The sequence below is a fragment of the Ixodes scapularis genome, unplaced genomic scaffold (assembly GCF_016920785.2).
Source record: "Ixodes scapularis isolate PalLabHiFi unplaced genomic scaffold, ASM1692078v2 PGA_scaffold0__279_contigs__length_252992795, whole genome shotgun sequence".
Taxonomy (NCBI): Eukaryota; Metazoa; Arthropoda; class Arachnida; order Ixodida; family Ixodidae; genus Ixodes; species Ixodes scapularis.
The window spans coordinates 244,023,761-244,049,182 of NW_024609835.1; the positions used below are offsets into that span (position 1 = coordinate 244,023,761).

The 25,422-nt window shown below is 48.3% G+C and overlaps 1 protein-coding gene across 1 annotated transcript in view; it reads right to left on the minus strand.

Moving 5' to 3' along the window:
• LOC115317529 (venom metalloproteinase antarease-like TtrivMP_A) overlaps positions 1-25,422 on the minus strand; it is an 80,346-nt gene that overhangs the window by 49,704 nt on the left and 5,220 nt on the right. The window contains exons 3-8 of the mRNA XM_040217196.1: positions 11,527-11,619; positions 11,040-11,166; positions 10,430-10,477; positions 8,136-8,263; positions 3,496-3,567; positions 3,256-3,416 (exon numbers count right to left, since the gene is read on the minus strand). Of these exons, the coding sequence (XP_040073130.1) occupies positions 3,256-3,416; positions 3,496-3,567; positions 8,136-8,263; positions 10,430-10,477; positions 11,040-11,166; positions 11,527-11,619 (629 nt within the window). The remainder of the gene's footprint in view (positions 1-3,255; positions 3,417-3,495; positions 3,568-8,135; positions 8,264-10,429; positions 10,478-11,039; positions 11,167-11,526; positions 11,620-25,422) is intronic.

Sequence of the window (25,422 nt, forward strand, 5' to 3'; positions counted from 1 at the left end):
GGCTGACTTTTTCTAAACAAAATGTCAAGCTTGCCACTCAGGTCGATTTTCGGTCAACTTTGACAAATAATTACTTTGTCTGTACTTAAGGTACGTTTTATTTAGTTATCTCTATTGAAAGCCCTAAGCATGCCTAGTATAGATATAGTAATACCATTATGTTCTGCTGAGAAGCCGCTCCGCTACCTTTACGTGAACGTTGTGAATACTAACAAATGTTCACACATTTCACGCGATTGCGGCTGAAACAGAGGACATACAACAAAAATATTACATTTCTAGACTATTTTTCCTCGTAGTCGCTAATATGTCTAAAAGAATTTAAAAACTAGAAATTTACAAAAATGGGGTTTTTGGAAAAATCGACCTCAAACTTTCAACATTTGTTATTTCTTACAACGTTTACGTGAAGGTAGCGGAGCGGCTAGTCGACAGATCATAATGGTAATATTATATCTATGATGGGCTGGCTTTGGGCTTTCTGCAGAGCCAAAGAACGAAAAATTACCTTTAGTACAGACAAAGTAATGTCCTGTCAACTTTCACCAAAACGCAACCGGAGTGACGAGTTTGACATGTTTTTGAGAAAACAATCAAATTCCTAAAAATATTTGAATACGTCAAGGTACCTTTATGATACATAATAAATGAGGGGGAAATGTTAAAAGTGTGTAGGAAAAACAATAACGTCAGCAGAGGTTGTCAAACACGCGATCTGCGACGGCAGGCAAAAACACTAGTTTCTGCCACTGCGTCTTCTACGGCTCGTAACTAGAGAACAAAAAATCTGGGGAACATGCGGTTTGGGCCCTCCCTCATTTGATAAATGCCCCCAAGACATGTATTTTTCGTCAAAATTACAAATTAGATCCTTTTAGCCTGCCCGATTTGCGATGAAAACACCCAGCGGAAAAATTTCCCTGCTAAATCTAGCGGAAAAATTTCTCCGCTAAATTTAGCGAAAAACTTTCCCCGCTAAATCTAGCGGAAATTTCGCCCCGCTAAATCTAGCGGAAAAAGTTTCACCGCTAGATCTAGCGGAAAAATTTCCCCGCTAGATTTAGCGGAATAATTTCCCCGCTAAATCTAGCGGAAAAATTTTTCGGGGGGCGTCACGTGACCCCCAAGGTCATGTGACTCCCGCGGTCACGTGACCTGGGGAGTGTCACGTGACCGCCCCCCCCCCCGCGAGGTCACATGATTCCCCCCCAGGACCCTTCCCCACTCCTCCTCAAGAGCTGCGCTCTAATTCGGCGTTACAGGGAGTTGTAAACGGTTTTCACTTCCTTTTTATATATATATATATATATCTTGAATACCTTACGCGCATATTTCGAATGTGAACAATATATTACAAGATAAATCCAAAATGAATATGCATATTCAATATATTTCAACTATGTTTCAAGTACAGCCTCTTTTTGCTAAGGGATAGCTCCCAGCATAATAAAATTTGGCAATCTCCGTCACATCACTAATTATTCAACATAATGTGGATCAGAATATTCTTTAACAAAACTTTGAAGAAATATTCGCCGGCTATTTATTGTTTATGATCGTGGTGCTGGTGAGATAAGCCCTTATCCAATAGGCGACGTGGATTTGGCTGACGGGCTGTGGCACCCCTGATGCATCGCGGTGAAAAGGCAGAGAGCTTTCGAAGGAAAGAAGGTGTAAATGAGTCCGCTTTTCTTTTAAGAGTTCTATAGCGAAGCCTTTTTTGGGGGTCTATATTTTTATTTTGGTTTTCTTTTCACATCTTTTACGACGTGCAGTGGATGAAATCCAATTTCAAAGTCATTTCATGGTCCCTTTAAAGTAGACATCAACCACTCCGCTTTTGATGTGCTCCTGTGCATTCTCATAGGAAAATGCGCATGCATTTTGTTTCTCCGCCGGGGAATTACAGTCATATGACCTTTCTTACAAGTGTCGTAGCCGAATAGTAGGTAACTTCACTACCCTTAATAAAGTGAAATTGCTTTATTTACGGTACTTTTCTGACCAGTGAGAGATATTTCACTTCCCTGTATTTCGGGCCGAATTCCATGTTCCACAGAGAGTGTGTAAAAGCAAGCGACGAATCTAAGCAGGAATAGCAGTTGAAAATAACGTAGGCGCCGTTAAGAGATCGCCAACATCCCGATGACGCTAATATTGATGATCCGCGAGATTGATATGCCACTAAGGTGACCCAAAGTTCCGCGTGGAAGGTAAAAAAATAAAAGTACGCGAATTATAAAATGTTAACTTTTTTATGACTATGCTGCTTTTGTAGGCCGATAAGAGTTTTCTCGTTTCTTTCATCCTATTTTCTACGCTTTCCAGCATGCAGATACGATGTTTTGAACGCTAAAACAAAGTTCCCTTTGTACGTATACATGAGCAAATAAAATAAAACAAACATTATTTATTGAACATCGCACTCGTTACTTGGCTTTCACTTTATTTTGGTCGTCAACATGCGCAGGCAGGTACTGATGTAGTGTCGGTACTTAGTTCTTGACGTTTCCTGATTTTTGAGACGCCCTTTATTGATTCGGCACGTTAACCCCCTGCAGAAAAGCGCCGATGCCTCGTTCGCGCTAACAGTGCCGGACAGCGTACGTTAATGCATTTATGAAGCAATGCTTGTGACGGTTTTTAAAGCCATTAATTAAAAATGAAAACAAACCTAAAACACAAATATATTTAACTACACGACTGAGAAATGTACCAAGCTATGAATTACAAAAGAGTGATTCGAGATATTTGCTTTAATCAAGCAAATAATCAAAAGATAATCAAGCGCACGAAGGAAATGCAGCAACCTTTACAAATTAAGATGTATTATCGCAAGTCAATTTTAGACTTGTTGCTTTCTGATCTAATTTGAAACCGCACACTAGCGCCAGCGGAACCTCTAGCGTATAATATAATTGGGATCCTGTGTTCTCGATTTTTATTTGTTGTAAAATTCGGAGGGTATTTTTTTAGTTTATTTTTCGTTGGCGATTCCGGGTTTACCAGAGTTAATTTTTTCTAGGTTCCGAAATTTCCGAAATTCGGAGCTTAATTTTATTCCGTTATTATTTCTTTTAAAATAAAAGTAAATATTGTCCGGACAGAAACATACACTAAATTTATTTTTAATAAAAACCACCACATCGGAAGATGTTTTTGTCGCTGCATATATCAGTGGTTGATGGGCTTCGAAGAAGAAGTCCAGGTGATGGCGTACATAGACAACACATAAAATGTTGAGTTTGTGCTTACGCTGTGACGACAAGGAGTGCGTCGCCAGGAGCTTCCAGTGTCTTGTCTCCAATGAGTCTTGCTAGATTATGAAGCGTACCGTATGAGTTAAAATACGTGACGTTATTTGTGACCGAACCGCTTCTTTCTTCACGTGTCACCGTCACAAGGTGTGAGTCGTCCTGAAGCAAAAATAAGTAAAGAAGTTACGATACTGAACACTGGAAATATATATTGAAAAGTTATTTGGTTAGAACGTACTTCGCTTAAGGTGACGCCAGTAAGGAGGAACTGAACTCTTGGGTCACTGAGCGCTTCGTATCGCAGATTGACCTTCATAAAAACAGACAATTCTAACATTAACATTTAACAACAACGTTTGGACAATGGCACTGTCTTCTTTAGGACGTCCTGAAGAAGACAGTGCCCCTGCCAAACCGCACCCGGGCGTAAGGCACCTTTCCTATTCTTAATTTTGTATTCTATTTTTCATTTCAAAATTTATTTTGGGAAATTCTTGTGTTTGACTTTTATTTTGTCATTTCTAAGTGCACATTCCCTGCGTATCTAGCGGTCTTGTGTCTAGCTTTTTGTTCTTCTTGTAAACTAATAGACCTCTTTTAGGCACCTTACTCTTTTTTCTTGTGTGACCTTTCCCTTAATTCTCCATTAAATTAGATTTTCTAATTTTATCATCCCACGGCTGCTCTGTTCGCGGCAGTTTTATACAACAGAGCATAGTGAATGCATCGTTTTAGCACTTTTCCGTGGGGTGAACAATCCAATTCCCACACAGACCGTGAAGGAGACCTTCTCAGCGGCAAGTAGAATCGGAGCAGCCAAGTTTCTTTGATGGCGAAACCTATGCCACTGAACAGACCAAATGATCGTCGTCAAGCGGCAGATCCGGTGACTAGCGGACGCTCGTTGCCGGCCTCAGAGCAGTCCACGTCCACGCACACACTCGCCTAGTCGAGCGCACAAACGTTAACTGCGCACTCCAACTCATAAACATGAGAACAGCAAACGACCCGTGGCAAAAACGGCAGGTTCGTATCGCAGAATTGAGTGTCTCGCAAACTCCGACTGTCCCCAACGTGCTTGTCGTAAAATGTAGTCAAGCCTTTCTTATGAAACAGAAACCTATATTAAAGGAGCGATGCAACGATTTTTGTCATTTTCGCAAATACCGCCTAGAACGGATCTCTGACGTTAATGACCTATGAAACATGCGTTCGTTTTTCACCATAGGCAATCGAAGTCGCAGAAAAAATTAGAGACAAACGAGCAGCGTTCACACCCTCAACTCGCAGCCAGAACAAAGTGGCCACGTGATCTGGAGCGGATTATATGTCGCCAATGTTGATCACAGCCACGCGCTGGGGTTGGCGAGGCACAGGACACCCGCCGAGTTCCAGACATTGTTATGGTTCGGCTGTTGTCGTCATTGCAGTGATTGGACACGCGGGGCACTACCCGAATGCATCTCGAGCTATCGATTACAACGAGCTCTAATCGAGTGTTCACGCAATGCTCGGATCCAATCTATGAGCCGCATTCAAATATCGTCACTGGGTGATACTGCGACCGCCCAGCTACGCTATCAAGTTTTGCGAAGGAGAGATTGAATGAAAACGCTCGCTTTCGTCCTCGAAATTACGCCGCAACGAAGGAGTTTCTTGTTCAGTCGCGTTGCGTGCGGGTATCCTTGAGTCCCAGTATACTTCATCTCACCCTACGACGGACTAAAGGGAGAAGCTACGGACCGCCAGATCCAATCACGAGCCACTTAGAAATTGCGTGCGATTCCGCTCCGATGCACGTATCGGTGCCCGCGTGTCGGATACCGGATGGGAATGAGCGGACAGTGGTTCGGATCGAATTGCACTGAGTGACTCAAGAATTTTACGATGAAAAGAAACCCATCACGTACACTCTCCGGCAATATGAAAGACCCACTCGGAGCGCGTGGCAGAGGCGGTGGGTGAGGGGGGCGCTGCTCGCGCTTTGGGCAATTCCATGTCGCTCGGAGGGGAGGCCTCACTCGGTGCTCAGCCGAGACAGCTGGAGAGCCGCGTCGAGACGTGCTTAAATTTTGGTTTTTGGTTTGGTGGGAGAGCGCACTTTCCACAGGGCATCAACATAACTGTATTCTTTGTCTTCTCGCAGTGCTTGATTTAATAATTTGCATAAAAAATTGATAAAAGCGCACGTGATAACGAGACTTCATTCGAGCCTCCTTTACAATACTTCCAGGCGTGCCGCGTAAGAAGCGCTCTCCCGCCAAACCGAAATCAAAATCTGCTAAGCACGTCTCGGCGTGGCTGGCGCAGCTGAACACCGAGTGAGGCCTCCCCTCCGAGCGACATGGAATTGCCCAAAGCGCGCGCAGCGCCCCCCTCAGCTACCGCCCCTGCCACGCGCTCCCAGTGGGTCTTTCATGTTGCCGGAGAGTGTACAAGCTCTTTGCGGTGTCGAAACAATAAAAATGTCGCAGCGTTTTTGAATCCGGAACATTGCTCGTCCAAACCTAATCAATGCTAAGCGTGTCATACTTTAGCGTGGAACGTAATTGGACCTGGCGGCCCATGGCTTGAGCCTTTAGTCCACCGTAAGGTGAGACGAAGTATCGTGCCAGTAGGCTCGTGTAAAGTGACAAACATTTCATTTGAATATCGTTGCGCCGCTCCTTTAAGAAAAACAATATAAAGACAAAAAAATCTGCAGAGACATTTAAGGCTGTTTATGTGTGGGAATGCGAAAACATCATAGGCACACCTTTAGTCAGCCAGAGCCGTGGAAAGCGTGCTCGTCTCGCACCCGGAAGGCCCGGGTTCGATTACCACCTAGACCGTTATGTACCAAAGTTTTTTTTTCAAAGCTATTAATTTAATTTGTTTACAAAAACCTCCCTGAGAAACTTGACGTAAAACCGAGCATTTTGACGCGTTTTTACTCTTTGCGCCGTCGGCCATGTTTGGTACCATCCCTTGGTCACGCCGCCGACGGCGGCAGATTTTCGCGTAATGGGGCGTATAACGCCATATTAACGCTTTCACTTTAAAAATAAACAAAACGATCCTTTCTTGTCTTACGAACCGTTTTTAGCACGTGGTACGTGGCTATTTTTAACAAACGGGAAGGAAGGTCAGAAGTCGCAAGGCCACTGCATCAACGATGGCCGCGCTCGCGGCAGCGCTGGCATCCACGACGTGCTGGAACAGAGGCTGCAATCGTTATAAAGTCAGCTCCCAACCCTTAAACATTCCCCCTCCTGCAATATTTGATGTTACGATTCTGTGTGGCCAAATTGTTTTGGCCGCACAAATGCTGCAGCCGTCGTCATGGCCGGGGAGTAGAAGTCGGGTTCATCGATGAAGGCGACCCGGTAACGGCGGGGGCCCGCGTCCTCGCGGGCCCCGCCGAGGGCGAGGAAGGACACCGGCGACTGTCGACTTGTTTATTCCAAATCCCAGGGTCACCTGTTCCAAAAACGATACTAGCATGCACGAGCTCAGCACGCGCCGCTGCGTGCGGCACGCGCTTCTCCCTTCAGAATTCGTGCCTGTACAACTCCCCGAGCGGTTCGAATAGTAAGTGCGTCGCTAACGCTGGCCGTCGTCTTTTCCGCGCCTTTGGGGTACCCTAAAGCCAGTAATTCGGTAGTAATAGCCAATAAAAAGGTAGTAACAGTCAGAAAAAAATAGTAAATGCTGCACTTCCTAGCTGTTTGACCAGCTTTCTTTTAAGAGTGTAGTGCTCGTTGCAACTTGTGAGACGCCGCAAGGCGCGCTGTCGACGACGCTGTCGCAGTGTAGGCGGCGCTGTCTGGGTCCACTAACGGTGACGTATGAGGGAAGGAAGAGAATGGCCTTGTGTTCTAGGGGATACCGGTACTAGCATAGCCGCCTCTATACTCACAAAGCCTGGCAGTTCTTTGACGGACCGATAGAGCGCCCGGTCGCAGATTTGAAGCGCGAGGATCTGGTAGCACAGAGCATTTCTCGGGGAACCTGGACGCCAGCGCCCAGCTTTTGCAGCGGCGAGGACCCAAAACATGGTTTTCAAACCCGACGAGAAAAGAAGCGGTTGCCCGAGGAATGCGAGAAGCACGAGCGGACATTCCATCGCTCGGGAGAAATGTGTTTCGGCGTCTCGCCGCAGCGGGGCGCCCGTTACATGACTCTTGTCTAGGGTGGCTCTAATGAGGGTGGCTGCAACTGAAATCCTGGAGGGCGCTTGGAATTTAATGGCGGCGCCTGAGGGAGAGGATGGGGAAAGGATATGCGCTATTGTTGCCTGCACGAGAGCAGACACCCGCTCTGTTGCAACTCTGCTGCTCCATGCGCCTTTCCTCCTCTCGCCTCCCATTGCAAGCAATGAGGGCATTGGCGTAGTCTTTCTGGCTTCCTTCTCATTCCAAAGATTGCAAACGCCGAGAGGAGAAACCAGGGTTGCCAGATAAGCAGCAGCGTCCAAGATGGCGGAATTTACCATTTTTCGCGTTAAACAAATACTTCACATCGGAACAAAACTGGTGGCGATAGAAAAGTAATCATTTATACCTTGCGTAAATTATTCAAGCACATGAATGGGCTCTTATGCCCTGAGTTAGAAAATGAAACGACCCTTTGCCCCATAGACTTCCAGCAAAATTTAGCAAATAAATGGTGTCCATATCCCGTGATCCGCGATCTTGTAGTTGCGCCCACCCTCACTAGAGCCTCCCTACTCTTTTCTTCCGCTCTACCTATTTACTTTCGGCGGTCGCGTCTCGTGGCGTTCTGCCAGGCTTTGTCAGTCTAGGAGAACATATAACATAGAACATAGAACATATAACACAAATCGTGGATGCAGCGTAGTAACAGTGACGTTGCTGGAGTGCTACGACCGTGTCTTACTGCGATTATCGAAAGCGCCAAGTAGACGAGTACTTCTTTTGGTTTCTTGAAGTAATGATGTTTGTGATGGTGAGAATCGCATAGTATCCTCAATTCGACGAACACCGCCTCTCGCGCATGCGCCGTGACTGCATGGAAAAAAATAAAAAAGTTATATCACACAGTGGTCATTCAGTAAGAGCAATTATACTGTACAGCAGATTACGCTATCATTATTGGCAGCATAAGGATCACGCAGGGCATGGCGAGAGTCGAGCATTCTATACCTCACCCCAGTCAATGGGACCGCGGTTTTAGCGGAATGCCGTAGAACGAATCATGAAGCAGAAACTAAAGTCGCTCCCTGCGTTCCTCGAGATTCTAGTGACTTTATATTGTCAGGGTTTGTATTGTATTTTTAGAAAAGTTCGGCAAAAGTTGCGCCGAATTTAGCCCGGTGGCAGTAATCATCGATGCATGTGGTCGCTTGACCGGTCGTGTACCTTCCTCTGGTGTTGAAATAATATCAGTAGCTTTCTACTTTTCTAATGCCTCGTGTCTAGTGATTTAACGTCCACATGCTGAAACAGCGAAAAAACTATAAAAACATCGGACACAAATCGGATCATGCAAAAAGTTCTCACTACTCTGGATAAGCGAGCGCATTTAATGTCAAACAACCAGAACTGTAACCTCATTAAAAAATAAAAGGTTGTTGATTTTTTTTTGCAAGAATCTTTATGCGGTTTGTTGCCTAAAAAAACAAAAAGTGAGTGGAACTACCTCTTCTATTACTGCTTTCCGTGCGTTTTTCGGTTGGTCTTTGACGCATTTGTTGCACTCTTTTGCGTAATAAAATACTAATCGATAGTGAGAAATCATAAGTTCCTAATGGTCAACCTTTGTTGCCGAAGGGGAGGGTATTTTAACTGATTTGGGGAATGAAGCTTAGCATTACTAAATGCTACCGGATGGCATTCTTTAGGGAATGTCAACCAGTATCCTTTCCGTACTTGATCGGCGGTGTCCGACCGAAGAAGGAGGAAGTAGTAAATTATCTAGATGTTGAATTCGCTCAGAATCTGTCATGGAGCGCCTACATTGACTTCATCACGGCCAAAGTCAACCGCATGTTAATCTTTTTGAAACGAATTTTCAGGGTCTGTCCTGAAACTGGGAAAGCAACTTTGTTTAAGACTAACGTTAGGCCAATACTAAAGCACGCCAGTGTTTTCTGGGACCCAAAAGAGAGTTATTTAGAAACAGAAAGGAAAAACGAAATAGAGAAAGTACAAAGTTGGGTTGCGAGATTTGTCACGAGAAATTACAATTGTAGAGAAAGTGGTATCACTCTAAAAAAAAACAATTGGAGTGGGAGCCAGGTCTTCGCTTGAAGGTTTTTCGTGCAATTTAATATGGTCAAACCGGGATGAATAAAGCAAAGTTCATTCAACCACCCAACTGTGTATATAAAAGGTTAAACCACTAAGGCAAAAATTTGGGAATCGACACCCCGAACAAATGTTTTGAATTTTTCTTTTTTTTTCAAACACTCTTAAAGCGTGGAATCACCTACCAAAGGACACCATTTCTATCTTGTCAAACTCACTCTTCTTTAACCGACTGTCACGTGACAGCTGGGTAGACTGACATGACTAGGAAAATTTTTAATCATTGCGATGAGAATTCGAGTGATTACTGGGCGTGATACTTCTGTTGGTTTAGCTGTTCCTACTTTGATTGTTTTATTACCCTTTGAACGTATTTGGAAAAAATTGCATCTCTGTTTTTACTCATGTGTGACGCGGAAAGCGAGAGTTATTGCTACTGCTGTTAGCCAATATCTTCCTCAGCTGATGTTATTATCTGGCAAATACCTGGAATGCGAGCTATTACCAATGTGGCTTTTATCTTATTCCGGGCTGGCTTTTGTTAATGAGTGTGTTTTGTTGCGTGCTTGCGTTCCCTCGTTGTTTTATTTTTTGGTACAGATGCACGAGTGTATTTCTACCTTCACGACTGTCTGTGTACCCCCCCCCCCCCCCCCTGCAATAATGCATTCGGGCCCTGGGGGGTAACACAATATAAATAAAAAAAATAGATACATACCACCCCAGAAAATACTCTAACAAACCTGAACTTGTGCTCTCCCGCAGAGCACTTGAAGTTGGTATAGAGACAATCGCTGCAATCTGTGAGGGTACTCGGCGAATGACGGGGCGGATAAGATGCTTAAGCTAAAGGTTACAGTTCTTTTGCATGCAGTGGTACGGAGTCTCATCGTTCGTCAGGGCGCCAACGAATATTTTACTCACCCTGCTTTGAATCTGCAGATCTTGCAGAGACCACGAAATCGGGTGCAACTGAAAGGAATTGTGCCGCATTTTATTGTATTGAATGCAGAAAATATGGTGTTTTATATATTGCATAGTACTTTTTATAGCATGGTATGTACCGTGTTGTACTCAATATTATCAAATTACGTTGAGTTGTCTGGGGCTGCATTGTTGTGTAAACAAGTCCCGCGACACTGCTATTTCAACGAGGGTATTTTTTGCGCACAAATATACTTTTTAGGCGTTAATGTAATATAAAGAGGTGTGGAGCTCAAAAGACGCAGAGAAGAGGCTAACTCTGCCGCGTCGGATATGTACCCTCAGCAAATACAAAATAAATATCAGATACAAAAAAAAAACTCCATATTTTAGCGTTTGCGGCGTAAAGTGTACATTGCAGCGGTCGGTTAACAAACGACGCCCCTTAGCCAACTAAAAATCATCGTCTCTCGCTAAGTGGTGAAAAATTACCATGCGTCAAAATTATTAAAAAATGCCAGATTAAAAAAACACTTCAGTTATAGACAACGTTTAAACAGCGTTGCTACTGAAATGATTAGCGTGATAACTGATGAAGTGGTGATATTACCTATGTAATCATTCTCGTAATTTTCCTCTTTCTGAATCTTTGAAACCTTGTGGGCAATGCTTCCGTCTCCAGAGCGCGCCTTCAATGGCATTGGTTCAATCCTCAACTTGTCGCTCAGGACTCCCCTCTGCAAATTTAAAGTATACATTTTCTAGCCTACCAGATGAAAAAAAGAATAGTAATAAACACCATCATAAAAAAAAACAATCCTGCTGTTTTCGAACTTATTCTTTCCAAGTTGTTAAGCAAAAGCAACTAGATTACACTCTTTTTTAAAGTTAACGAAGTGAAGCGCGTTCCTGAAATGTCAACAAAAGATCGCGCATGTTGCCTTTTGGGTATTCATAAAGATCTCGGATGTAAAAATGCTGTGGCCGACTCAGTTATGAAATTTATTCATCGCCAGTGTTTGATTAGAAAAATGCTTAGTCAACGCCCCAATTAATGTTTAAAGGATAGGTCGAAATAGCCGTTCCAGTGACCTTACCACCTCCCAACCTCCGTCCACCTCTTCTATCGAAAGTGCTGACATGTGACGCCTGTCGTGGTACAGATTCTTCTCCAACTCCTCACCGCTCATCTGTAAGCAAAACGAAAAATGGGACTCTTCTTCCAGTAACGATACACCATATACTGGGGTGAAAAGAGAGAGCGAAATGAGCCTCCATATTTGGGCAGTTCCGGCGGCAGAGCCGACCGGAAATGCCCGAACAATGAGAACCAACGAGAAAGACCCGTGCCCTTTCCTCCTGCGCGCCGACGATTTCGTTGAAATGCCCGGATGTACGTGGATGGCACTGCAGGCGAACGAAATGGCGCGGCCCAGAGAGTCCTCAGTGGAATGATTTACGCTTACTGACGTGGCATAAAGAAACACTTACACCCCCCTCCCCCAATTTTTTTTTTTTGAAATTCTAACTAGGTGATTTAATATGGTGTCGGGAGAATACGCAACCAATATTTTGCTGCAGAGTCACGTATATTTTAATAAAGTAATAAAAAAACTTTCCGGAACCGAAACCGAAACACGAACACGGAAGCTCATGGCCAGAAGTCACGGGACTACACCATACCGTTTTTTTTTTTTTTTTTTTTTTAGTTTTCCGGCGTGTGAAGCAGACGACGTAGCTGTGTGCCCCGTTTGTTGTGCGATTGTTTTGAACTTGTACCCCTCCCGCTCCATGTTCTGCGCTGGAAAATCTATAGGCCGCTACCACGAACGACAGTTCCGAAGTAGCAGCCCCACATCCGTCGCAACGTTGGTCGGTCGTGCGCCGCTCACTGATCTCTGTTGCAACATCACGGATCGGGAGCCCGTCAGCGGCACCACCGGCGGCCATTACTTGACACCAGGCAACACATGCAAGTCTACGGGAGAAACCTACGAAAATGGGCATACTGAATCTTGGGCGCCGTGCTCGAAAGCGAGTATAATATGATATGCTGATATCATTATATCGGGTGCTTGGAGATCAAACCGGTATTTGTCCAGCGTTTGAACGTCGATTTAAAAAAAAAAATGGAACGTGCTGGAACACCCATGGCTGAGCTGGCAAGCTTTCTCTCGTATAGTGGAGTAAACAAAACAACTTTCCTTCAGTAAAACCGTCCACGGGAAGTCTGGAAGTTGATGAATTTAAAAAAAAAATGTTCCATCTTGACAGCGGGTTTCCGGGAGTGAGCGAACTTTGCGTACCAAGGCCTTCGAGCTAGTCCTTTGCTAAACTCAACTCATTGAAAGCGCCACCGACTCTGCGGTAACTCCGGATAACTGTTAATAAAATAATAAATAAGTCTTGTCTCATTGAGCTGCACTACATTTTCTCGCCCAGCGAAGTCACTCTTGACCACGAGACATTTATCTGTAAGTACTGTAATTGCTGTCCGTTTCGATGTTTGTGCATAAGCTATTTGACAGGCTTGTCGAAACGCAGTTAAAGGCCCTGTCAAACCGAGGCGACAGTTGGACAACTCTATCCGGCAACACGAGGAAATCATGTTGCCGGCGACCCTGACAGATCGCGGCAACAACAACAGTCGGGCAACATGTTGCTACCGGAAGTCGCGTGGCAGTGTCAGTGTTGTCCCATTTGTTGTCCGACTACTCTCTCGCACCGCGCTGACGATGGTGACAACGCGGGGAACACTCCGCCGTCTTGATTGTTTACGTTTGCTCGAGTGCGGCGCGGCGTCGCTAGAATTCGACTCTGCAAAGTGCTAGTGTGTGCGAAGGGTCGGAAATTACCACGGGACGACCTCAACCGGTGACTGTGATTAGAAAACTTGACAAGGGAAGTATTTTTTACAATTTATTTTATCAAAATATTCTTCTCTCCCTGACAAAGCAGATAGCCCTCCCTAACCGAGGAAAGTGAGATCGGTGATATATGTTCGGAATTTACGCCACCCGATATGAAGTGTTTATGTTCGGTTCCTTCTTTCATGCAATTCCTACTTCTTCTGTAAAATTTAGTAAAAACCGCGAGTACCTCAAAGCGTCTTCTGTAACGTGGTGTTGAGCTGAACTGACAGAATTTCAAAACTGTGACACCAACACGATCAGCCTTCATAACAATCGGTGGATTACAATTTTTCAGCGCTGTATATTTGCCTACCGCCTGCTACGTGATCGCTTCAATCCCCAAAACGTCCTGGGTATTTTTGATACAAATCAGGTGTCTCATATCGGCTGTTTCTAAGTTCCATGCATCAACAATCATGGTCAGAGTGGTCGTTCTAATGCTTCAATTTTTTTTATATTTTTTTTTCTGGATTTTTTTATTATACTTTATTAGCGGGTGAGTAGGCATGCCATTTTATCTCACTAGCAGTAATGTGAGCTGCTCTCTCGGCGGCTCTAGTTTCAACCCCAGTCTGAACGTTCACGACCATGGCTGTACCATTTCGGCAGTTATTTTCCGTAATTCCGCAGTAAACATATTCGTAAAGGCACTGTCACACTGAGGCAACAAGACGGCAACAGCAACACAACACGTTGTCCAACAGTCGGGCAACTTGTTGCTCGCTCCCCGTGTTGTCCGACAAACCTGTCACATCGCGGCAACAGCCTCACAACATGGACGAACTTTAAAATGCCGCCTTGGTATCACAGATTTCGGAAAAAAAAAAAAAAAACACCTGCAACTTGTGTTGAACAACCTGTGTTGGACAACCTGTGTTGCCCTGATCGCTGGCTGAGCGAATTTTGGGCCGGCAACATGACAACAGAGATTGCTTGAATGGCAGAGCTAGTTCCCTTATTAATAACGTCTTACTCAATCGAACGCTTCGAGAAAGTTATTTAACAATAATTAAGGCTGGCGTGCATTTAAAATAGTTTGCTGAATGTTTTTACTGCGCAATTACGGAGGTGATTGTCGAAATGGTCACAGCTGCGGTCGTGAACGTTCGGACCGGTGTTGAAACTAGAACTGGCGAGAGACCAGCTCACATCACTGCTAGCGAAATAAAATGGAACGCCTGCTCACCCCCTGATAACGTGTAATGAAGATAATCCAGGAAAGCAAAGATTAAAAAATCGAAGCATTAAAACGGACACTCTGATCATGATTGTTGATGCTTGGAACTTGGAAACTGCCACTACGAGACACCTGATTTGTTTCAAAAATACACTGGACGTTTTGCAGGAATCAAGTGACAACATAGCAGGCAGTAGTCAAATAGACAGCGTTGAGAAATATTTATTCGACCGGTTGTTTTGAAGGCCGATCGTGTCGGTGTTGAAGTTTCGAAGCACTGTCAGCTCAGCCAACACCACGCTACAAAAGACGTTTTGGGGTATTGCCGGTGCTAACTACATTTTACAGTAGAAGTTGGAATTGCACGAAGGAAAGACGCGGACAGAAACACTTCATACGGTTTTCCTGGGTTAGGGCCATCTGTTTTGACAGCGAATGAAAATCTTTTGATAAAATAAGGGGTGAAAAATACTCCCCGTGAAAAGTTTTCTAATCACACTCACTGGCTGATGTCGTCTTGTGGTAATTCCCGGCTCTTCGAGCGCACTATCACTTTGCAGAGTCATTTCCAGCAACTCCGGGCCGCACACGAACGGAGGTAAACAATCAAGATGGCGGAACGTTCCCCGTGTTCTCCCCGCCGGCAACGCAATGGGCGCGTTAAGTTAGTGAGCTCCAGACTCCGGACATCTGCGCTCGAGCGCGCGGGTTCGGAGCGTAGCTTAACGGCGCACTTCAGTACCGAGGCGCCATCTGACGCCTATTTTTTTAACGTTTCCGGTTCCGGCTTTCTGGCGCGCGTAAACGGCGTAAACATGGCTCGTTTCGTCGAAACTGCAGTATATCGAAACGTCGAAAAAGTGTCTCTTCGACGGCGAGTTCGATGAAATAAGTGCGCGGAGACGTCGGCAACAGCAAGAGCTTTATTTGTGCTGCACGCTGTTGGTGCGGCGATTAAAGGTACGCCGAACGTCCCCTGAATTCCCAAAAGCCTTAAAGAATGACGGCTGAAAGGCCGAATTCATTGGCTCGCCTGATCCTGAAATTGCGGTAAGGTACATGAAGAACTTCGACTAGCATTTGAAGGATGTATGCACACCTTTCTACACCAGCACCATGTTTTTTTTTTATTTTTGTATTTTCCACAATGACGGAACGACTGCACGAGCTGCCAAGCGATCGCCGTCGAAGTATCCAGGCATCCAAGCAGGCGCGACTTGCGCGTCCGAGGGAGTCCCTAAAGGCTTCGGCGCAAGCACGAACGCCGCCGAGAGCTCCGAGCACTGCATGGTATCGCAGAGCGAGCAGCTCCTACCCACGACCGTGCCTACCTCGGTGCCGTTCCTGGCTAGGCCGGAGCCTTTCGGCCGCGGGGTTCAGTTGGTGCGGTCGCGGTCGGCGAGGTTTGACGAGGCGAGCGCGGTGGCATCCTCGGAGCGTTCGGAAGCGAACTCGCTCGCCGGGGATTGCGCACACCCTACGACGCCTCTGATCCAGAGTGTCCCGGCGGCCCGGCCCGGAGCCCAAAACGCTTGAGGTTTTGATGTTTCTTCCGTCTCGAACGAGACCACCGCGTGAAACTACCTCGAGTATCCGTGAGACCGGCCGCGAGAGCGGAAACGTCGTCATCACACCGGAAACGAACCTGTGCGAGCTCCCGCGCACCATCTCCGACGACGGAGCTCGCGGAGCGCGCTCCGCCACCGTGCACCGGAAGTGAGACGATGTCGTTTAGTTTAGCTCGAGTGCACTTTGACCGCTGGAGCGCGCTCGAGCGCGTTAACTTAACGCGCCCAATGTCAGAGGGTTGTCGGACAACAAATCGGACAACGCAGTGTCCGGGTGGCAGCAACATGTTGCCCGACTGTTGTCGTTGCCGCGATGAGACAGGGTCGCCGGCAACACGATTTCCTCGTGTTGCCGGGTAGTGTTGTCCTACTGCTGCCTCAGTGTGAACGGTCCTTAAAAATATTTTAGCTGCATGCCAGCCTTAATTATTGTTAAATAACGTTTTCCAAGCCTTTGTTTGAGTAAGACGTTATTGATAGGGAACTAGCTCTGCCATCAAAGCTATCTGTGTTGTCGTCTCGCCGGCCCAAAATTCGCTCAGCCGATCAGGGCTACACGCGTTGTCAAACACAAGTTGCTGCTGTTTTTGTTGCCGAAAGTTGTCGTACCGAGGCAACATTTCAATTGTCGTCCATGTTGTGCCGCTGTTGCCGCGATGTGACAGGCTTGGTGGACAACACGAGTAGCGAGCAACAAGTTGCCCGACTGTTGGACAACGTGTTGTGTTGTTGCTGTTGCCGTCGTGTTGCCTCAGTATGACAGTGTCTTAAGAAGGTTCACTGCCGACAACAGCTTGGAAACAGGGGAAACTGCGCTTTTTCTCGTTTTTCTCATATAAAGTCTCATGCATTTGCTGGTGTCAAGTGATGGCTGCTGATGATGTCACTCGGCCCCACCAAAAGAAGCTTCTCTCCGCGATCCAGCCTACTACAATAGGGATCAGTGGCTTCGCCATTGCGTCGTCCAGCCGGCTGTACGTCGCTATATTGAGAATGACGTGTGCATGTATTTCATGTGATCTGTGCAACATTTTTTTTCTTCGATCAATGTATTTGTAGCTTTTTGGAGGCCACAAAAGTGGGGTTCATATTGCCGCGCACGCAGCTGGTCAAGTAGGCAGCGCGACCGTGGCCTAACGGTTATCGTGCGTGCCTCCCTCGCGGAGAGCCATGGTTCGATTCCTGGGAGTTACTTTTCTTTTATTTATTCTTTCAGTTTAATGTTCTGGTGAGTTCGAGAACATTGTGGTCTATTGTACGTCCAAATGTTCTATGCGTCAAACCTACTACGCCGATTGCTACAGAAGCCCACGCGTGAACATAAGGGGCTTCGCGTGGCCAGCCAAAGTCAGTCTCGCCCCTGTGTTCGATCCTGCAACTGAGCCGACTTTGACGCCCGCGACGCTCAGTTGTTATCATCTCTTTTCTTTTTGTTTTGGTCATACGTTCGCCTCATTAAACCTTTTAGTTTCCTCGGTTATTCTTTGTCTCGTCACCTCGTCATTCGGGACATTTTGGTGGAAGTGCGGTGTAGTGCATCCTATGCCCGTAAAGCGTACCCCTCGAAGACATCCCAGCCAAGTGAGGTACTCAGCCGCGGAAGGCTACCCCTTGCCGAAGACACGAAAGCCCGAACAAGCCGTCGCATCCAGCGACTTCCCCAGAGTTTGCTCAACTGCCAGGACCATCGAAGAAAGCCCAGTGGACCATGAACAGTCAGTCCTCGCAAGCTCCGCACAGCCCTTCCGCCCTTTTCCTGTTTGTCGCTCCACGTACACCGACACCCTTCAATGGCGGCGTCTATGAAGACGTGTAAGATTGGCTTCATCACTACGAACGCGTGGCACGGCACAACGGATAGACAGCTGAACAATGCCTGCAAAATCCCTATTTTTCCTTAGAGGCAACTGCCAGGCGCTGGTTTGAGAATCATGAGGCTTCCCTTACATCATAGGCCGAACTCAAGAGGACATTCGCGAACCAGCAACGATGACAGCGAGCGGAAGACCTTCTGCAAGTAAGAACCCAAAGACCCAACGAAACAGTCACCAGCTTTGTTGAAGACGTCCTCCGGCTGAGCAGCCGCCCCGACCCACAGGCCACCGACGAGAAAAAGCTGCGTATGAGAGGCCTGAAGAGCGACATCTTCGACAGCCTCGTTCGTAACCCACCGCTAATGTAGACGAATTTGTGTCGGAGGCAGCGAACATCGAGCGTGCATTGTCGGCCCGAGCCAGCCACTACAACCGACTCGCCGGCACGCCTGTTGCTTCGACTTTGTCATCTCTCCGATTCAACCAGAGCGGCATCGGCGTTGACAACCTGCGAGAAATTGTCCGGGACGTCGTCAAGGAAGAGCTACGAAAAATTCTACCTGCTGCTGATCGCCCCGCCCCGATTTCCATCGCCGCGGTTGTCCGGGAAGAGGTTCAGCGGTCTTTTAGGCCAGAAGCTCCCATCTCCGTGGCAGCACCGGACGTGCGAGCCCTCTCGGACGAACCAGCCCTCTCTGACCTACGCCGCAGTAGCTCGGAGACCGGCGCCAGCTGCCTGACAGTATTCGACGCCACCTCGACGTGACCTACCAGCGCCGCAGGCTCTCCGACGTCGGGAAGGGCAGCCGCCGCTCATCCGCACCGAGCAACTGGCGCCTAGGAAGGCAGATCTGTGGCGCACGTCCGATCGACGATCGCTGTGTTATCACTGCGGCGAAGCCGATCACGTCTACCTGAGGTGCCCGTACCGATAGGTGGGCCCTGCGAGGTTTTGCGCCGAGCGAGCCGCGACCCCGCCTTGGGGACATTGAGGAGTACCTCCGACGACCCCTGTCCCCGGTGCCAACTCCACCCAGAGGTTCCCGTTCGCCTTCGCCTCGACGTGCGCTCTCGCCCTTCCGCCGCTCTCGTCGAGACAGCCTGTCCAACCTATCTCGTCGGGAAAACTAAGTGTGGCAACGCCTGGAGGTGGCCTTGCCGAACACGACCGAAGTAAGGAGCCTCCAAGAACGCCGGAGCGCTCCCGCCCCTGCGACGGTGCGAAACAACCTAAACGTCGTCATTGACGGCCACGACGCATCAGCACTCGTGGACACAGGAACAGACTACCCAGTCTTGAGTGGGAGGCTCTCCTGCCCACTTCGAAAAGTCACGACGCCGTTTGATGGGCCACAAATACGAACCGCCGGAGAATACCTCAATACACCAGTCGGAGGATGCATTGCTCGCGTTGAGATCCACACTGAGACGTGCCCTGTGAAGTTTTTTGTTCTGCAAGACTGTGCGAGCGACGTCATCCTCGGAATAGACTTCCTCTGTCAGTATGGCGCCGTCATCGACCTCGGGGCAAACCAGCTGACGCTGCGAAAACCTGTTTTACCGCCGGTGGAGACCAACACGACGTCAACCGCAATCCGAGTTATTGCCGACCATGTGAACCTGCCGCCGCGGTCGAGTGTTTTCATCACCGTCATAACCGACGCAGCCATGCACGGTGAAGCTCTTTTGGATGGCAGCGTCCAACTGCTCCTCGAAAAAAGAATTGGCGTCGCACGAGGCGTAACGGTACTGTGGTCACGTACGCACGCACCGACCCAGCGGCTCCCGGGAGAACTTTTCTCCACTCGATCGAGCGGCCCCAGAGAGCGTCAGGTTACCTTACCCGGCTCAAGTGCTGCGTCGTCGACGGATGTTGCCGCACGCTTACATAAGTCCGCGCAACATCCATTGCACCTCATTAGACAACATCTTGGCAATCACACCATAGCACTGCCAATACTGCTGTCTCATCTGGCTGACGTATTGCCTCGCGATTGCACCAGTTCACGCCATCGCGAGGTAACCCTCAGCACGAGGGTTTAAAAATAAGTCGGACAGAGGACAAAAAGGAGACGAGACGAAGTGAGCAGCGAGACGGCATGGGACCAGCGGCCTGAACAGACGCCGACAACGCTCTTTCATCATTATTATAAATTTGGCCAAGTAATAATCAGTTAACGAAATAAAATGTTAGTGTTCTCACCAACCGTTCCAGACCAAGTCTAGAACAACCCGAGACTTTACAAACTGTTCTCGTGACAAACTTTTGAGAGGAGCCGCAGAACCTAACGAAGGGTTCCACTGTGGGTCACGTTGAAGAGCTTCAGGCGCCAGACTTGGTGACCGCAATCTCTGAGGAAACTTCATCGTCACAGCAGAAGAACACGTCGCCGCCGCAGCTTGACATCGGCCCCGAGCTCCCAGCTCCTAAGCGCCGGCAACTGGTTGATCTCCTCGCCGAATACAGTGCCTGTTTTGCCACGTCGCCGAAGGTGCGCCAAACACCAATAGCGAATCGTCGCATTATTACCGACGACGACGCGCTCCCTGTAAACCAGTCGCCGTATCGAGTCTCCTGAAATAAAAGGAAGGGGATTCTACATCAAGTCCAGCAAATGCTCGACGACGACATCATTCAACCATCGAAAATCCAAGGGCGTCCCCAGTCGTCCTTGTAAAGAAGAAGGACGGAACCCTGAGGTTCTACGTGGACTATCGTCGACTGAACGCTGTGACTAAGAAGGACGTCTATCCGCTCCCCCGCATCGACGATACGTTAGACCGACTGCGCCACTCCCGATATTTTTCGTCAATCGACCTCAAGAGTCGTTACTGAAGTCGAAGTCGACGAATGTGACTGCGAGAAAACCGCCTTCGTGACTCGCGACGGACTGTACGAATTCAAAGTGATGCCGTTTGAACTTTGTACAGCCCCAGCCACCTTCCAACCTGTCATGGACACCGTGCTGACAGGTCTGAAAAGACAGAGCTGCCTCGTCCACCTGGACGATGTCGTGGTATTTTCAAGGGATTTAAATGAACACCTGAGACGACTTTACGCCGTGCTTCAAGCCATCGAGACGACCAGCCTGTCACTCAAGCCAACAAAGTGTCGGTTCGCCTATGGTAAACTAAAGTTCCTTGGCCACGTCGTGAACAACAAAGGTCTTCTCCCTGACCCCGAGAAGACCCGCGCTGTAGCTACATTTACGCCGCCGTCTGACAAAAAGGTCGTGAAAAGATTCCTCGGACTCTGTGCCTACTAAAGACGGTTTGCTCGGGACTTTACCAAGCTGTCCGCCCCACTGACACACCTCACGAAGGACGCCGTAAGGTTTGAATAGACAGAAGAGCACCAGCGGTCGTTCGATGAGCTCAAACAAAGACTCCAGATACCCCCGATCCGTGGCCATTTCGACCAGTTCGCTGAAACAGAGGTCCACACGGACGGGAGTTGGACGCTGTCTAAGGCGGAGAAGAACTACTGAACGACTGAAAAGGAGTGCCTTGCTGTCGTCTGGGCATTAACAAAGTTCCGCCTATATTTGAATGAAAGTCCTTTTCGTGTGGTCATGGACCACCACTCGCTCTGCTGGCTCGCGAATCAAAAGGACCCCTCCGGACGCCTCGCCCGGTTTAGCCTACGACTGTAGGAGTTCGACATCACCGTGGTGTACAAGTCCGGCCAAAAGCACAATGACGCCGACTGCCCGTCAAGTCCCCAGCCGAGGCCGGACCTGCCTGCATCGAAGACGACGACGATGAGTGTTTTCTCGGCGCTCTGGGGGGCTATGTTGCACGCTTTGGACTCTCAGGCGACTAGGGAGACGGAAGTGACGTAGGTTTGAATTAACGTATCTTAGCAGCACCACGCAACGCGTCATCAGCGACTCAACCAATCAACATCCAAAGAGCGTTGTTGACGTCACTTCCTTCTCCCTAGTCTCCTGGGAGTCCAAAACGTGCAACATAGCCCCCCTGGAAGTCAGCGACATGGCAGCACTCCAACGAGACGATCCCGAACTACGAGCGCTGTATCAAGCACCTAGAGCTACAAGTGAGTACGATTTCCCGTGCTTTCTTACGAATCCTGACTACATTCTCTATACGGCAAGGGATGCTGTACAAAGAGAATTTCGTCAACAACAACACAGCATGGCTGTTGTTTATTCCTTCCAGTCGTCGAGAAGAAATCTTCCAAGGATGCCATGACGATCCAACGGCTGGACACCTTGGACAGCAGGACGCTCGCCAGGATACGAGAAAAGTATTACTCGCCGAGGCTACCCAAGGCCGTTCACCTCTACACTCGATCATGCCACGAGTGTCAGCGACGCAAAAAACCGCCGAAGAAGCCGTCAGGACTTCTGCGTCCGATTACCCCCCCCCCCCCCCTTCCACGCCGTTGCAGCAGATTGGAATGGATTTACTTGGCCCTTTCCCGCCATCAACGTCAAAAAACCGCTGGATAATCGTCGCCACGGATTACCTCACACGGTACGCCGAGACGAAAGCCCTTCTATCAGCTGCGGCTGTTGAAGTCGCCAAGTTTTTCATCGAGTCCATTGTCCTCCGGCACGGCCCCCTGAAATCCTCATCACAGACTATGGATCATCGTTCATGGCCCAGCTGACGCAAGAGATCCTTCGTCTCAGTGGCACCGGTCACCGTCGAACCACTGCGTACCATCCGCAGACAAATGGACTAACAGAACGGCTAAACAAATCCATCGCGGACATGATCTCCATGTATGTCGACGTAGAGCTCAAGACTCGGGGTGAGGTGTTACCCTACGTCACGTTTGCTTACAACACGGCGGTACAAGAGACCACAGGAGTAACACCGTTTCAGCTGGTGAATGGCAGAAAAGTAACGACCATGCTCGACGCCATGTTTCCCCACGAACCAGCTGACGATGGGAGCGCCGACAGGTGGTTGCTCAACGAGGCGAGGAAGTTCACCAGCTCGCCCGACTCCGAATTCAATATCAACAACGTGTCGACGCTACTCGGTACAACCTTCGCCGGATGGACGTTTGCTTCATGCCCTGATACCGTGTGAGGGTTTGGACACCGATACGACGACGCGGCCTAAGGAGAAACTCCTGAAGCGCTACTTCGGACCCTACAAAGTGCTTCGTCGACTTGGAGATCTGAACTACTAGGTTATGCCCGACGGAACAAGAATATCTTCCCGCCGCCCACCACGACCTGAAGTCGTCCTCGTCGTGCGCCGGAAGCCGTCCTACGCTCGATAGGACTGTGGACATTGTGTGTTCCAAATGACTCTTTAGTTTGCCGTTCTTTTTATTCGCTTTCTTTTGTGTTGCATCAGCACGATGCACTTTTTAAAGGGGGATTAATGCCGCGTGCGCAGCTGGCTAAGTACGCAGGGCGGCCTTGGCTTAACGGTTATCACTATTGCCTCCCACGCGAAGAGCCGGGATTCGATTCCTGGAAGTTACTTGTCTTTTATTTATTCTTTCAGTTTAATTTTCTGGTGAGTTCTAGAACATTGTTCTTCATTCGATGTCCGAATGTTCTACGCGTCAAACCTTCTACGCCGATTATTACAGAAGCCCACGCGTGTATAAAAGGGGCTCCCGTTGCAAGCCAAAATCAGTCTCACCCCTGTGGTCGAACCTGCTGCTGCGCCGACTTCGACGCCCGCGACGCTCAGTTGTTATCATCTGTTTCCTTTTTTGTTTTGAGCAGAAGGTCGTCTCATTAAACGTTTTAGTTTCCTCGGTTATTCTTTGTCTCGTCAGCTCGTCCTTCGTAATATTTTGGTGGAGGTGCGGTGTAGTGCATCCTATGCCCGTAAAGCGTACCCCTCAAAGACATCCCGGCCAAGTGAGGTACTCAGCCCCGGAAGGCTACCCTTCGCCGAAGACACCGAGGCCCGAACAAGCCGTACCAACCAGGGACTGCCCCAGAGTTTGGTCAACTGCCAGGACCATCGAAGAAGGCCCAGTGGACCATGAACAGTCAGTCCTCGCAAGCTCTGGTCACCCTTTAAATCGTTTTCCTGCCTTTCACTCCACGTACACCGACACCCTTCAATGGCGGCGTCTATGAATACGTTGAAGATTGGCTTCATTATGAGTGATAAAACTGGCTGCGACAATGTCCACCATTTATACTGTCGCAGAGTTTAGAAGCACCACATTTGGGAAAAGCATTGGGGGAAATAGGGATCGCAAACGAAATCACGCTACGCTCCTTTGCAACGTAAAAGACGCGGGACGCAGCGGCTTGCGCGTTGCCATGACATCCAAACGTCCCTATTTACGCCACCTCCCATTGTATCTTCCCTTCCGCGGCAAGAAACAGCGAGCCCTCAGACGCGCGTAAGCCGGTTGCTCGGACGGCGCCGGTCGGCAGGCCGCTCAGTGTGTAAACTGGTTCTGGACGGCAGTCCGCGGCAATTGACGGCGCTCGGCAAACCTCCGTGACGCTAGTGTGGCCGGGCCTTTAGGTGACCCACGACTTTGAATATATATGGTATGCATCAGTTTGAACGGCACATGACCATGGAAAAGGGAGTAAGCGCGCATGAAACCGCCAATCCTCGACCGGTGGTTTTTGGGTGGGAAGAATACGAATTTCGAACCGCAAATTGTGTTCTGAGCAGTTGGGCTCTTGCTGGTTATGTTCAAATAAAAACCTCGGCGAGCATAAATACCTTGTCGGTGTCTCTTCGAGATAGGCAGGGCGGGGCGTGATCTGTTCCCGCGTCATGGTTCACCGCGTTCTTATCGGCTAATGTCACAGTCTGATTGGTGGCAGAGCGATAATCGAACTCTGGACTCGTCGCGCCCAGCATTTCTTAAGTAGTTTTTAGTATACGATTTCCATGGGCCACTCTATTGTCACTGACACTCTAAGAAACGCAGGGAATCCTATTATCACTCTGCAACCAAAAAAAGTGCGGCGTTAGCCAATAAGGAAGCCGAAGGACGCATCACGAAGTTGAAAGCGTGAATGCAATAAGTCCTGCGTTTCTTAACGTGTCGGCGACTGTAGCGAGGAAGGAAACACAGACATCGCGGATTGGGCGTTATTAGCAGACGTGTACACCGCTGCAGGTTTCATAAATAAAGTAACTGAACACAGTTACTCGTTACTCAACAAAAAAAAATGAAAGCCGTTTACAACTCCCTGTAACACCGAATTGGAGTGCAGCTCTTGAGGAGGAGGAGGGAAGGGTACTGAGGGTTACCTGTTCTCGGGGCGGGGAGGGGGGGGGGGGGGGGGGTCATGTGACCTTGGGAGGTCACGTGACCCCCGAGAAAAAGTTTTCCACTAGATTTTGCGGGAAATTTTTTCCGCTAGATTTAGCGGGGAAATTTTTCCGCTAGGTTCAACGGGAAATATTTTCCGCTACACTTAGCGGGGAATTTTTTCCGCTAAATCTAGCGGGGATATTTTTCCGCTAGATTTAGCGCGGAATTTTTTCCGCTAGATTTAGCGCAGAAATTTTTCCGCTAAATTTACCGGAGAAATTTTTCCGCTAGATTTAG